Genomic DNA, 15,300 nt, shown 5'->3' on the forward strand with positions numbered 1-15,300 from the left:
CCCCTTTTCTCTCTCACACTTTTTTTTTTCTTTTTAATTTGTTATTTGTTGGTTTCTCCTGCGTTTAAGCGCCACGCAACAAGACGTGCGCGATATCAATCGACACCCTCACACGTTTCTACACACACGTACGATGTCGGGATATGTTCTAAACGGTGTCTGTAATATGTGGCTAACACGGAAGCTAATATGTGATATGTGACGCACGTGGTCGTAAGGCCGGCTCAGTGTTAAGGGCTACGAATCAAGGTGTTGTTATCGCGTTGAAAAGTAGAATATTCAAGTAATATTCGGTAACGAGCGCGGTAAAACGTCTCTCACTTCGACCGGGATCGAGGTATACGTAAAAAAAAGAAACAGAAAAAAAACAGATTCGAGCGAATAAAAATTACATTCGTCGTCGTTTCGCTCGTGCCAGTGCTCTTTCAACGCGACAAAATGCCTTCGCTCTTTAAGATATTCCGCCCTGATAAGTGGTTGTCCCGCTAGAAGTACTCCGACGTGATTAATTAACTTGCCAAGTCGAAAGTCATTACCGACACTTTCGCGCTGTGCGAATCCCGCCAAAGAGGAGAGATACTTTAATGACAACTTATACCGGTTATTAAGCTCGATCGTCTACTTGATCACGGCCGATTACGGACGATTACGTTATGGATATGTGTCACGCCTCGATCCCGCACGCTCCGGTGTCATTTTCGTCTGAGAAATTATATCGAGGCCGCGCACGTGCTCGCGCGGGTATTAACGGAAAATTTATCTTCGTCCTGGGACGGCAATAAATTTTTTTATCGCCGACGGTGGAAGCTTCTCGAGGATGTCTCTAATGCGACTTTCATTCGCGGCTTGATACGACCGGGAATTTTCGCCGCGGCCCGCGATAAAGTGCTCTCAACCCCGAAACGAGCACGCTCCGAATAATCCTTATTGCACGACTGCGATCGCTGCCGATCCGCCGATCGATGTACGACGTAACGTGCATTCTTAAGGAACATTTAACAGTTCCAACGCCAGCGGATCCGTCCGAAAAAGATTTCTCTTTAATAAAATACTATGCGCGCGATCGATTGTTCGCTCACGTAAAATAGTCCAGGTCCTTTTTGCGGGGGCCACGCTTGTCGTACGCGCCCTTTGGTAATCGCGGCTCTCGTAAAACGTCGTTCACCCGTCCACGATCTTAGAATCGTTCGGGCGCACTTTGGCGTTTTTATGCGACGCTATGGAGATCTTTAACTGCCGGCGCCTATTCTTTTTTTTCCCCCCTTTTTCCTTCGCGCCGCGGCGTCGAACGTTGCAGTCTGAAAACCCGCGGATGTCGCAGAGTACGCGCGTACCACCCCGCGGTTCTCGAAGGGGTGTTTCTTTCACGACCAGCCGACCCCTCGCAAACGTCGTCGCGATCCGTCGCTGATTGAATTTCCTTTGGAAAGCCGCCGCCGATCAACTTGCGTCAAGCACGTATCTCAATCTCGACTTCCTTAACAAGGATCGCCGTTCTTCATCGACTGACGTTGATCGGGCTAATCATTGTTTTGTCCTCGAACTGGGTTAAGTAGGAAACTCGTAACGGGTGATGGCGGCTTTCGCCGATTTGTACAAGGGCTACTGGGAGATTCCTGGGAATCTCGCGCATATATAACGAATGAATAACAAATTAACACGTAACAAACATCTGCATTTTTAAATATGTACGTGACCGCGGGGGAGCATAGTTAATTAACGTCGCAGCGTGATATCCCCGTAATCGCGTTGCACCGTGAGGCGATTATTTTATCGATAAGAGCGCGATTTATTACGGATTATATCGGCAATTGGATGCTTCCTCTCGCGTGGCTGATAAAACGCGGAAAAAAAGAGAGAAAAAAGAAAAAAAAAAGTCCGCGCGCAGATATCAATATGTACGTCTAGTCGAACGGAAGATACGCGGCTTCGGCTTATTACATTGGGAGAGTGGAAACGCAGGTGGACGAGGTAGAAGGACGAAGAATCGATGGGAGAAGCCGACTTCTCCGTGTACTCGCTCGTATTAGCTCGAAGAGAAGGGAGGGCGAATTTCGTGCCATCGTCCCGAAAAGTTTCGTGTTTGTTCTCGATCGAGAGGGACGATAGCGGAAGCTCTCGGTGCCGCTTCTTAAGGCCCTAGGGAAAGGGCTGCCCAAACACCAACCGTTCCTCCTTGCCAAAACTTGGAACGTATTGAATACCAAAAGCAAAGGGGAGAGAAATAAGTAGGCCGTCGATCGAATCGGTATATCTTCCAATTATCGTGATTCGAGCGAAATAAATTTGCTGAACGGACGAGGTCGGCGAAAACGCGCTTCGGGACTCTCGCGCGGTATCGCCGAAGCAACGGCGCGTAGTCCGCGATTTTATACGCGGGAATGACGCCGAGGGAAACGAAGGCGAAGGGGGTGCGCTCTCTCTCTCGCCAGAGCCCCGGTGTCGATCGCTATCGGCGGAATTGGACCGCGTGGCGTATTATTCCGCGACGCGTAACTCGAAGGGACGAACGTAAAACGGCGATCTCGTTCCGATCGCACGGTACCGATTGCGGCTGAATGGATGTAGGTCGGGAAAATACCGCGGGGCTGAAAATCTAGCCCCGGTCGATCGTCGCTGGCCGCGTTTGCACGCAACTCTAACGCTCCTCTCGCGGCGCCGACTGCTCGCAGCCGCTCGAACGCGCGTCGCACGTCGGATTCGTCGTAAATGCGATAAATTCGGATCCCGTTTACCGCCGCTCGTGGATTTTTTTTCGAGATACCTCGCGTAGACGGTTCTTCCCGGAGGACCTATATTTATCGCGCGGTAGAGATTCACGGTATCTCGCGTCGACGGAGATCAACCGCGGATCCTGCAGTCGGTCGACGGATCGAGTGTCAACTCGGCGATTCCGCGTACTTGAAAAGCGATTTTGTTGCGGGAATATCGAGCTCGTCGTTAAATTAACGCCGCCTTTCAATATGGTCCCTGATATCGCGAACGTTTCACGCCGATCGTTGAGTTTCGGTCGTCGGAACTCTCCGCCAGGTAACTCCGTGACGTCGCTGAAACTAAATGCGATGTACTATGTACGTTACGTGTACACGTGTATGTATGTGCATCCAGCACCGATCGACCCGCGCATTTAATTATTTTCTGCTCCATCGGGAGCACGTCGGAATTTCATCGACGCTTCGCTCACTTTAGCTCCCTTCGAGGCGCTCTAACGGGTGACGTCGAAATACGCAAGAGGGAAAAGGGGAGAGGGGTGGAGAGGAGGGTGGCATCGCTGGTTGATGTAATCACACGCGATACGCGTCCTGTACGCACGTACGTCATTCGCACCGGGGGCTGTATGGTCGATATATAGCACGTACGCGAGAAGATCACACGCGAAGGCTGGCATAATTCTGGGGCTCCTTCTGATTCTAGGGTGCTCACCATCAGTTCGGACCTGCCCACTGTTCTGCAAGTGTTGAACGAGGTCGTACCTAATTTGGAAGAGGTAAGTGGCCTGAGTTTTCCTTTATCTCTCCACGTTTGGTTCGCGACGCTCTTTTAGGTTCTTCTCTTTAAATTCCCGTTCATTCAGTCGTCGGAACCGGCGACGATCGACTTTTTCTTAATCCCGGAAATATTTCACGCAATTTATAGTGGAACTCGCGTTTCAGAACGGCTCGCGTCATGGCAGCGACGAGATCGACGTGCGCATGCTGGTGCATCAGAGTCAAGCGGGTTGCATCATCGGCAAAGGGGGACTGAAGATCAAGGAGCTCCGTGAGGTGAGTCACTCTCGATATCCTATTCATGACTCGTGATCAAAGATGACATAACGCGTTTACCGCGACCTCGGTGAAACGGCTATTGCGCGGCATATTTTCACGTTTGCGTGGCTCCGCATTAGAAAACCGCCATGTTAATCGGAAATGCTAAGCGACGCGAGAAATAAAGCTCAAGATCGAAGTGGCTGAGAAGGAAAAAATTATCGTCGCTGAAAATCGCGTTACAATATCAACTAACGTGTCGGCGAGTTCTTGAATATATAAATTAATCGATCGATACAACATTTAATTAGCGTCGCCAGAAGCTTGAACAGTCAAATCCTTTCGTCAAAGGTTCTCACGAAACTTTTATTTTATTAAGAATTTATCAGCGATTGCTAAGTTTCGTTCTCGCGAGAGCTAACACCGCGTTCGGTTTCGAACCTTAAGGACTTTGAGGCATATTATTAACTTATTAACGAAGGGAGAAATGGTGAGCTCGTAAAGGTATTGGAGCTTCTCTCGACGTAATGACAGAAGCGAGGAAACTTTCGCGACTCCCGTGTTATTAAATTCCGATAAACACCTCGGATGTACATTTGCGTGGCATAAAACTTCCGAGTTATTGGCGTATTGGTATTTAAAGACTCGCGGCCGATGACAGAAAATTGTTTCGCTTTACTCCGCGTCTGAGGATGGCAGCGAGCCGGGGATAGCCCGATGGACAATTATCCCTTTTAATTAGCGATCTCGTACCCGACGTTGTGGCCTGGATTTTACATAACGAGCTCCATACTCGTCCGGGTTTTCCCCGAGCAAAGGACTCGGCCTGACTGACTAGTTGGCCCGTTTTGAAATATGCAACGTGGCTAAGTGGCTCGTTACGTCTCGGCGTTCGCGAGAAACAAAACCGAACGGTGGCCGACCCGTGCTTTTTGTCCCGCTTCGAATCAACGAGTGCTCCACTTTCGAACGCCGTCACTTTCCTCTTCTGAACTTCTCTTACCGTTTCTTTTCGATTCCAGCTCGTCGTTTTCCTTCTTTTTTTCCCCCCTTCGCACGTCGATTAATTTATCGCCAACGTGTTCGAAAAATCGACGACAAATCCGGAAAAATGACGGCAGCGGGGTCATGCCGCGAATGCTGCGCCACCGTGAAGCTAAACGAACTGCTGCAATTCTCAAACCGCAATTATTCTCTTTGCTACTTCAATTACTGGGATCATGAAATGGATAAAAAGAAAAAAAATAATAAAAATAAAATAAAATAATCATACGTAGAACAACAACAATCACGGATAAAATAAAATTAAATGCGATAAATAAAAATTACTTTGCAAAGCGCTGCCTTTGTCTGCGGGTTTTTAACTGGTTTCGTTTTCGCAGTGGCACACGCAAGTTAATTAATCAAAGAGGTTAATTTTTTTTTACTTTTCTAAAAATATTTTTTATTATAATTATTATTTTTTTTTTTTTACCGCGTATTTCCACGCTACTGCCACTAATTATTATCTCGCTACGAGCAAAATTTTCAAATTCCATATAGCATCTACATATATATTCTTCGCAACGCCGCGGAATAACGTTGTTTGACAATTTGGCTGAAAACTTATTTCGTAATTTCGTCAGCTTTAACATTCTCCCCGGTGAAAAGCAGCCGGGATAATTAGTCTATTAGAGTTTAGTTAACTGGCGCGTCAGATAATACATTTAAACAAACCGCTCGAGAGGCGAGGAGAGTCGAAACAATCGAATTTCATGCTGCGACCCTGTCTCATCGAACAAATAACCGGGCCTTTTTAATCGGCGAAATAAATATCGCGTTTATTTTCAATTATGCGTCGTCGCGTTGATCATTTAAACCACTCGAATACTATCAAGTGAAACTTTGCCCGGACGAATCGGACGAATTTTAGACAGTTTCGTTCAACGATCGATTGAATCGCCCCTGAAAAATAATTTAACGCAATTCATGAAAAAAAAGAAAAAAAAAATCGAAAAGCCGCTCGGCGCGACTAGGATAATAAAAGGAATCGTCGTGGATTTTTCCTGATGGGAGTCCCTTTACCTTTACTCCCTTCTCGACCGAGGGGGCAAGACGAAAGGGTGAGAAAGGGAAAGGGCGGAAGACACGGCACCGCCACTCGGCGACATCGCCGAAGCGTTTTATTTCGATTCCGCGGGGGAGGTGACTTTATTGATTTTTAACGGGATTCCACTGCGCTTTTTCGTTACTTTTTTTAATTTTTTTTTTATTTTCTTTTATCATCGCGTTCCCGAAGATCGCGTCCTCGGTGCCAGAAAGAAAACGTGCTGCGGCTGCCACGATCGCGCCCGGTTCTCCTCGCCGTCGCGGAGATCAAGATTGAACGGGTTGTTTATTATTCCGCGCGAGCACGACGCGCGCAATTGTCCGGAATTCTATTATTTTCTTCGGGTCCTCCGAACAATGAGCGAAGGGGGAGGTGAGCTCATAACTTATACATAGACGCGAGCGAGACGCGGCGGAGATTGCCGAAACCGTGCATGCGGAGCAGCGCCCTGAATAGGCCTGCAATTTTCTGCAAATTTGCCGCGCAAAAGGCCGACCGGGCGTTCTGTTTACCGCACGAATTATTACGCGGCCGGCGTGCAACAATATGCGTACGCGACGTATGTGCGCGCGGACAATGCCCGGTGAACGATGAGAATCGCGGGCGATCGAAATTTATCGACCGCTTTCGTAGGAGCGCGCCCGCGCGAGTCGGACGCGCGCGGTTGCGGCTTTTATCACCTCTAATTAATCCCCCCCTCGAGTTACCCTGGTCGCTCCGATAACAGACGGATTAATTGCCGAACAGCGACGCGATTTACCGTCGACAATGTCGAGCAGTTCGGCTAATATTTGCCGCGACGAAGGCGGGCGGTATTAGCGCTTTACTTGGGACCCCCGCGACTTTCCGCGACGTCGTTGCGCACTTGCGACCGAAAAGTTCTCCCCGGGTATTCTCGCCGTAAAACGGAATTTCAGACGAGGTCCATGCAAATGGAATGACTGATAGACCCGGATATTCCTTGATAACGACGCCCGAAGAATGTGAAAAGAATACGAGATGCGGGCGAGAAGGAAATATGCATGACGGCAGGGTACGATGCGCTCTCGCATCTGCGAGTATAATACGAGCGCGATCGTACATTTTGAATCTTTGAGAAACCGACCGCGATATGGCGCAGTCGACGGATCGTAAATCGTCATTAATCGCGAATTTCGCTTGGTTTTTAATGATTCTCGCGCGAAATGGGGAACGTGCCCCGTGATTGCGAAAGAGCGGAATTCGCGAACTATTAGAGGGTGTCGTTTATTCCCAGATAGACTCAGCGTTTCGCGTCATTCGATGAAATTGTCGCCATACAAAACAAAAACAAGCTCGAAAAAAAAAAAAAAAAAATAGTAGATGAACGGGAGAGGAAAAATCAAACCCGGGAAACGTTGAAATCGGCAAAAAGCCCGGTGACTTGTCAATGGAGAGTCGAAACCCATATCTCGGGTACGGCCGTTTAATTTTGCAAAGGTTCGCGGCTACGGTCGATGATACACCGAGCGAAATTCGTCATGTTCGTGCCAACGCGAGCGCTCGTTCAATCAATCGACAGAGGCACAAAGACAATATACCACGGCTCGGGGATCGACGAATTCGGTTGCGCAACGTGAGATTAATATGTTTGCTGCAGGGCCGCCGTTTCGCGTACGCGGGGTGCCCTTTTCCTTTCCTACGGCGGGGGCGCGGGGAGAAATGGGGGAGGGACGGGAAGACGGCGGCTCATACACGAGGAAGCCATATGTCCACTTGCGGTGGCTAATCATTAGGCGAGCTCACAATGCAGCTCGTCGCGTGCTAACCGCACGTGTGCGTGTCATCGGGGGAAGCGCGTTCTATCACGCAGCGGACGTGTCCACCATGCTTCGCGTATCTACAACCGCGTGTACGATCTACACGGGGCGATGTGGCAATTGCGTGGCTTCGGCCCCCGCGGCCGATCTTCGATCTTCGTCATTCCGGCCGCGTAACGTCGCCGGCGCGTTAATTCCGCAGGAGTCGACCCACGCGTACGCGAAGGCTCGCGCTCTCGTTCGTTTCGACGGAAATCGGCCGCAACAGGTCGCGAGCGCGGCCCGAATACGGTTTCCTCTTCTTTTTTTCCTCCCTTTTCCTACGACTTTATCAAGTTTTTATTGATAAACTTTATCACACTGGTTGAATCGTAAAGAGAGCGAAGCCAGCTTGGACGGCACTTTTCTGCGCTCCTTTCGCGACGCGGCGCTTTTACTCCGCGACAATGCTTCTTTCCGCTCGTCGCTGTTTCGTTGAGGTAGTCGGTAACCGCTTTACGAGTTTCGTGCGCTTAACCGGCGTGCAAGAGAAAGAGAGAGGAGACGACGACGTACCGAGTTAACGGACAGGGGCGGGTAAAAAAAAAAAAGCTCTCTTCCAGCGAAGCTCGAAATTAATTCCAGGAAGGTACACCAGATAATTATGCACACGCGATGCCTTTATTATCCGCTGACGCCGTTTTGTCTACGTTGGGGTGGCCGCGCGAGACGAAGAGAAAGAGGGACCGAAATGCCGCTGCACCCGCAGACTGCTAAATTTTATTTGGGCGCGTTCCACGTTTCATATTTGCAGATTCTTACGTTGCGTCAATGTTGAAGAAAAGAAAAAAAGAAAAAAGAAAATTGAATGTATCAAGAGTAAAATTAAATCCCATTTTTGTTATTCTTACGTTTATTCTCAATATCAGCTGCTATAGGCTGCGTGCAATAAAATATCAAAGCCTCAAGTTGTAAGAAAAGCCCGTGTATTAAAAGAAAAAAAAAAAAAGAAAAAAAGAAAAGAATTGATTTATATGGAAATCCGATGTCGCGCGTCTGTTCGAACAGCCCCGTCCGACAACGTTCGCCTTTCCGGTCGTGCCTTTCGCGCAGAAGTCGCAGGAGAAAGAGGCGTTTTTAGCGAGGAGTTCTTCTATTCTTTCGATCGTACGCTAGCAGCGCTAGGGAGCACTCGCCGACATATGTGTTGCTATGGGGCCTTTCTGGCGGCGAGGCCTCGCCTCGCACGCAATCCCCGAACAGGTGCTACCGAACCAGGTAACGGACGATTCCAAGCAGCTGCCACGCCAGGTGTAGTCCTCCGAGCCTTCGCCGGTGTGACGCTCAAGCGCGGCGAGACGAGTCTTCTTGGCCACCTTAGCCTTTCCATTTCGCCCCTCCCGCGGCGAGGAATCCCGCCGGCTCTTGCCCGGCCCCGAGATGAGATCTCGTTCTCATCGTCGTCTACACTGGCTCGTCCAGTGAACCTTCGCTCCGGTCCCTTGCCGCGACGGAATTAAGACTTCCCTTCGCGAGGATTGCCTTCCAATTGAAACAAAATAAAATTTGCCGGTTAAGCCTCGCGGGGTGAGCTAAAGTAATTCGATTCGAAGAGCCGCGGGATTATCACCGACGCCTGTCCGTGCGGATAACTTGCGAGCCGGATAACGCCAATTGGAACCGTAATACACGCCGAAAGCTCAATCGTCGAGCATCCCCCGACTGGTAGCGATCAGATCGAAGAGCCGGGTGGGTTCCAGGGACGATGCGTGTCCCTCCTACCGCGGAGGAAGCGCCGCGGCGGAAGCGGGCGTAGCTGGTGAGCGGAACGGTGGAGGCCCCTTTGTGGTTGAATAAGGTCCGGGTGTGCAGTCGTGACAGCGACCGAAATCGTGCCGGGAACGCATGACGGATCCACGAGACCCTACCGTCTTTTTAGTAGCCGTTCGTTCGTGCGTTCGCGAGGTTCTCCTCTCCGCTGTTCCGATTTTGACGAGCTCGCGCCGGGACTTTTCCAAGTTCTCGCGGAATTTCCTTCGATCACGAGTACGTTCGGTCAACTGGTTGATATTAATTAAACACCGTCGGCGCCAGTGTCAGTTTCGTGACCACCGAGTTTTAGTTCCGGCTCCGTTCGCTTAGAATCGCTTGAGTTTAAAAAAAAAAAAAATTCTACGTTCCTTCGGGTCCGCTTTGCCTCGCGTCACGTCGCCCTCGTTAGCGCGAGTTCGCGAAAACTTTGTGCTTCAGGTTTGATAAAGCATTTGAAAGAATTTATCGTAAAACTTGCCGTCGTCGCTGCGACTCGAAACAAAGGGGCGCGCGCGCGCGATATATCGAGCTTTCAAATATTAAACCGAAGGCGGAAACAAGTACGAGATATGGACGCTGCACGCGGATGCAGGCGGGAAGCACGTTCCATCTGTTTGCTCGCGTCGGGAACAGAGGCTACGCGAGAAAACGCGAACTCAAAAGTGGAGTTTGCGCCGAGATTTATAAACTGTTTATTAAAACAGCGGAAGAGGGGAGGAGGAACGATGGGGCGTAAAAATAAAACGCGGAAACCGCCGAGAAAAATGAGAGGAATGAAGGAGGAGAGATGGAGCCTTTTTCTATTTACTTCGTCTGTGCGCCCGAGACGCTGCTCGTTTTCCAGACACGCGTTTCCGCATTTCGTCCTCTCGTATTCTCGTCACGCGAATGCGACGGAACGTATCGACGCTGAATTTCGCACGAGCGCGTAATGTTTAGCAATGATCGCTTACGCGGGATCGATTGTACGAGTTGATTAGAGATACGTTCGTCATCTCCGCGTTGGAAATGTGGCTCCTGCTTTTATCGTCTCGGATTATCTCGGCTGTGATCCGTCGAACACGTCGGCAAGCATTGGAAAAAAGGTGTAAGTAAAATATGGTAAGATAGATAACTGCGGGTTACATTCCTCACTAAATAGATTAGGAAGGCTGCTTAATGGCCGTTTTATCGGACATTCCAGTCCTATCGTTTAGGGCTCGTAAGATTAAATGCCGAGCGATAGATATCGATGCGGACTCGAAAAAGTTCGAATTCTATTTTAATTCCGGAGTTTAATCTCACGTGGAAATACATATAAATTTGGATTTACCGAAATTCCGATCTTAATGCAATCTCTTTCCCCTTTCTTCGTTAAAAACAATCAAAATTGATTTTAGTTTACTGCGAGGAATTGTGTAGATGAGATTTATTTTAAATGTATGCTGATGTAGTTTTGAAGGGGAAATAAAAAAAAAAGGAATTTGTTAAAGTGACCTACTTGAATTTAAACTGCGATACCGCGACGGTTTATCGCAACGGAAAATAAGCGGCGATGAAATTTCGCCACCGGATCACCTCACGCGCGATATTCAGGGAAAATTGCATTTTATCAACGCCGCTATCACCCGTGTAGGAATATCATAGATTTGTCGAATCCTACGAGTCAAATGGAAACGATTGAGTGTTTGAAAGCGGGGAAAAAAAAAAAATGGATTACGCGGTTCTCTCCTTCGCGTGTTTGCCGGTTTACGTTGCAATCAGCGGCAAAGGTCTCGCCGACAATATCTACCCGTGTGCACCCTGACTTTCGCGTACGAGAAATTTGTACCTTGTTACTCCTCGAGAGTAAAACTTCCACGGGAAAACTTCCCGGGTCGAAAATACTCCCGGATGGCTGAGCGAAATCGTCGTCGACGGTATTCGCGGTAAGCAATATTTATATTTACGGAAGGGAGAGGGTGAAAGTATTTCAGCGATGATAAAATATTGGCAAGTGCTCGAATCGGTGCTATTAGATGAAAGTTTTATCGAGGACCTTTACGTAATTTTTCATTTTCATCGCGGAGCGGAAAAAGGGGTGGGCTGAAGCGGAATCTCTTCAGGCTCGCACGCGAAAGCGGGAGGAGAATAAAATTGATCCGGAAGCTTTTATTATGTACACTTTCCACGTCTGTCGAGAAGAGCGAATTTTGACGAACCTTTTTTACTTCTGTTGAAGATTCTTTTTTTTTTTTTTTGTCGCATTAAAATTGTACTTGGAATATATTAAAGAAAAATTTACTCGGTGATTACTCCGGATTCTCCTCCGTTATAGTATCGTTTTAGAAGAAAACTGACTTTTACACTGAACGTCAATTTAATTTTGATAAACGTCGACTTTAGTCTTCTTTAAATAACGATAATTAACGTATCTCTCTACGTAACTTATCTCAGATGCGTTACAGTTACAATTCTATTCCAAGTAACTAAACTCTCGTGCTTGACTTTACGAGAAACGATGGTGATAAAAAAAAAAGAAAAAAAAAATGAACGAGAGTTCGCGTGTCATTGCGTCGTACATCCCGGCCGGAAATTTATGCCGTTCGCGGAAAACGGAAAAGGGGTGCCTGAAAAGAAAAAAAAAAAAAAAAAAGTAAAAAAGGCCTGAGGGCGGAGAAGAAAGGGGAGAGTAAGGGAACGGGATCTCGAAAATGGAGCCCGGCCACTTTGCCGGGGACAATATCGTACGTCTTATCCTTCACTCTGTAAAATAAACAGCTCCCTCCTCCCCGCGTTACATGTCGTCACTTCCCTTGCGGGTGTCCCTTTCGTATCCCGGCCCTACCTGCATTTTCGTACGTCGGCGTATTTGCGAAGAGGCGAAATTTCGCGACGCTTCCTCGGCTCCTGTGCGCTACTTTATTACCTTCTCCTCTCGGTGTCCTCTCGACCGGAGCGTACCTCGACCATTTCCCGCGGGGGAAACCTCGTGCACAGGTGATTCGTTCCGTGTAGATACGTGTGCAACGTACATATATCTCGACGTGCACGTCGGCGCGCACTCGTCGCGAGACTCTAAGTCTGTTTATTAAAAAGCTTTTAGCGATATTAGACTGTCCAGCGAGAGTAGCGGCGTTCCTGCGAGACGAAAGAGACTTTTGCCACGTGACCCGTCGTCTTTGATCATCATCGCGAACAAGAACTCTTCGCCGCGAGACGTTTCGAAGCTGTGTAAACACAGTTAGAGCCCGATGAATTCTTCTCGGTTCCGCTGTGTAACGTGACTCGACGTGGCCGAGTTTAAAGTTTTCGATTCGACATATATTTTTAAATGTTTTTTCCTCTTCGATACGTTCGATTCATTAATAACGATACGTTGGGAAAGAGCGGAGATCTAGCTCGACTGCGCGAGAAACGTTTCTATCTATTTGCGATTAAAAGTTGATTTTTAATAATTTTTAAGAGAGCGGAGAGGAAGGAACCGAAAGAGCCCAACGGCAGTTAATTAAACTTGTTTCAAATTTGCATCTTAAGAATATTACAATTCTGTAAAAAGAAGAAGAAGAAAAAAAAAAGAGAGTTTCTCCTTCGAAATTTGAAGGTTGAGCGTTTTATATTTAAAGGATATTAAATTATTACAATATTTTAATTGAAGAACATCGATACATCTTTTGATCATCCGTCAATTCTCTCGACGAGTGGCTCTTGTCGGTTCGCCGATCTCGGAGAGGCAAAAGAAAAAAAAAAAAAGGAGAGAAAAAAAAATGCTTTTCAGCATTTCCGTCCCTTCGTTTCTCGGCCGCGAGACGCCGCCGTCTGGAGTTCGTTAAAACACTCTCGAAAAGCTGCGTACACAGCCGATGGGCTGCTGGCGCCCATTATTCGACCTCGCGCCGTCATCTCCGCTTCTTCCGACTTGGCCACGTCTTGAAAACCTTAGACGCTTCGTTATTCTAACGGACTGTGCTGTAATCTCGCGCGGATCGATGTTTCATCCGCATCACCCGGAGCGTTGGCGCACCTCCGATGCACAAACGCGCGTCACGTTGTTCTCCGCACGTGTGTCGTCTCTACGACGCGCGTTACCATCGTCAGCAGACAGCGTTTCCCTGTAATCGGTTTACTTTGACTCTCGACGTCTTCCGCGATGTCGCCGGATCGAGAGTACCTCGCCCGATTAGAAGCCTGTCCCTTTTTATTAGTAGACAAATCGAGCCTCTTCGTCGGTAGACGAAACCGCGAACGACAGTCTCTCTCTCTCTTACTTTTTCTCGAAGAGACTTTCGTTTGTTCATCGGAGAACAGTATTGCGAAGAGAGTCCATTCGACGGCAGCGAAGCCGAGATATTCCCGGGTATCGTTTCAACGGGTGTCGCCCACTCGATCGCGCTCGTCGGCATTTCACAAAACACAACTCCCGCAGTTCGGCCTGCGATTTTGTTCGCGGCCCGTTCAAGCCGGTTCACGGTTGCACCGTGAGAAAAGCGGTGCACGAGAAAAACAAAAAAAAAAAAAAAAATAGTCGTAGCACGAATCGATTCCGAGTTTCCTCGAGGGCGCGCGGCCCTCGATATCAGAGATCCCTCCCTCTTTCCCTCCTCCGCCTCGTTAATCATACATCGCGAAGCTCGGGCGAGGAAACCCAGATAAACCTATCTATCCTTCGGGCAGTTAAATTTTTATCATATTCATCTTCGTTGCATATCGGAGAGGGGAATCCCCTCGCGTGTTCTCCGCACATATGCGCGCGCGAGCGCTCCTCGGACCGAATAAGAAGAGTGGAAAACAATTTGCCGCATAAATCCGTATGCGTGCCGCGCGCTCATCTCGCGCCGCGTGAAATATCGCCGCGTCCTCGGGAACGCGGCGGGACGTCCGCGTGCACATTTACCGGAATATTTATTATATCCACCGCCGCCGTCGCCTCGCGATTCCGCGCTCACCCCGAGTACTTTGTTTCGCCCACCGCGCGCTGTCTGCTATCCTTTTGCGTATGCACCTGTTACCGCCGATGCTCAGTTTATTTTTCTCGTCACCAGCGAGGAAAATAGTGTCTTGTTACGACGCACCTCTCTTCCTTTTTTCTCCCTCCCTCTTCTCCGCCGTTAAAGCGTCTTATCTAAAAAGGATTGGAAAAATTGCTGCTTTTCGAGAAAGAGAGACCGTAACGGGGGCACGGAAAAGAAAAAGTAAGTGCCAGAGTGGAAACGGGCGTGGAAACAAGGCCGGCAAAAAGCAGAGCCGGGAAACTGCCGAGAACTCGTTACGTCCGTTCGCGAATGCTTCTCGTTTCATCGTGAGGCTCGCCTTCTTTTCTTCGCGCACCTGATTTTTTTTTTTTCCCTCCACGTTCTCGCCGCTTGCGAAACGACGCGGGCGACTCCGGCTCGCGTGTTCTTCATTCAGGCGTGAAAGCGTTTAAATCATAGAGAATGTCAATTCGTCCACGGTGGTCGCTAGCTTCCGTCGATCTTCGACTAAGAATCGCTCTGCGGAAGTTGTTCTCGCTTACAAGGTCAATTCTTTTGAAAAAACGCCCAGGTTCAACCGCGTCGCGCATTATCGCAAGGGTTTCCTTCGAGTATCACGCGTCCCGCGCCCTTTGGAGAATTTACAGCCTCGCTGGCACACATCGGCGATTTTGAAGTTTACGTTTTGCCGGGCGGAAAGGAAGGGTGGGAAAATCACGGCTCTCTTCAAAGGTACCGGTCTGTATATCGGGTTTCCGTTTTCTCGCAAAGAGAGGCGCCATCGAGAGGTCGGCAAATAAAAACGAGAGGAAAAACCATCGCGCGTCCGTTCTCACATCTAAATGTAAACGATCCGCCACGGGCACGGAGAGAGAGAAGATGAGGGAGCGTCTCGTGTTTGACGTCGTGCGACGAGACGTCGGTAAATACGTAATTATTTTATATCCTGATTTATATCGCTTATT

The 15,300-nt window shown here is 48.6% G+C and overlaps 1 protein-coding gene across 3 annotated transcripts in view; it reads left to right on the top strand.

Annotated features, from left to right (window-relative positions):
* The window catches only part of Hnrnp-k (Heterogeneous nuclear ribonucleoprotein K), a 79,866-nt gene that overhangs the window by 47,763 nt on the left and 16,803 nt on the right, over positions 1–15,300 (top strand). For all 3 annotated transcript variants that reach the window (XM_070661915.1, XM_070661916.1, XM_070661917.1), the window contains 2 exons: positions 3,415–3,487; positions 3,654–3,764. In XM_070661915.1, coding sequence (XP_070518016.1) covers positions 3,415–3,487; positions 3,654–3,764 — 184 coding nt within the window. The remainder of the gene's footprint in view (positions 1–3,414; positions 3,488–3,653; positions 3,765–15,300) is intronic.

The sequence above is a fragment of the Cardiocondyla obscurior genome, linkage group LG09 (assembly GCF_019399895.1).
Source record: "Cardiocondyla obscurior isolate alpha-2009 linkage group LG09, Cobs3.1, whole genome shotgun sequence".
In the NCBI taxonomy this organism is placed as follows: Eukaryota; Metazoa; Arthropoda; class Insecta; order Hymenoptera; family Formicidae; genus Cardiocondyla; species Cardiocondyla obscurior.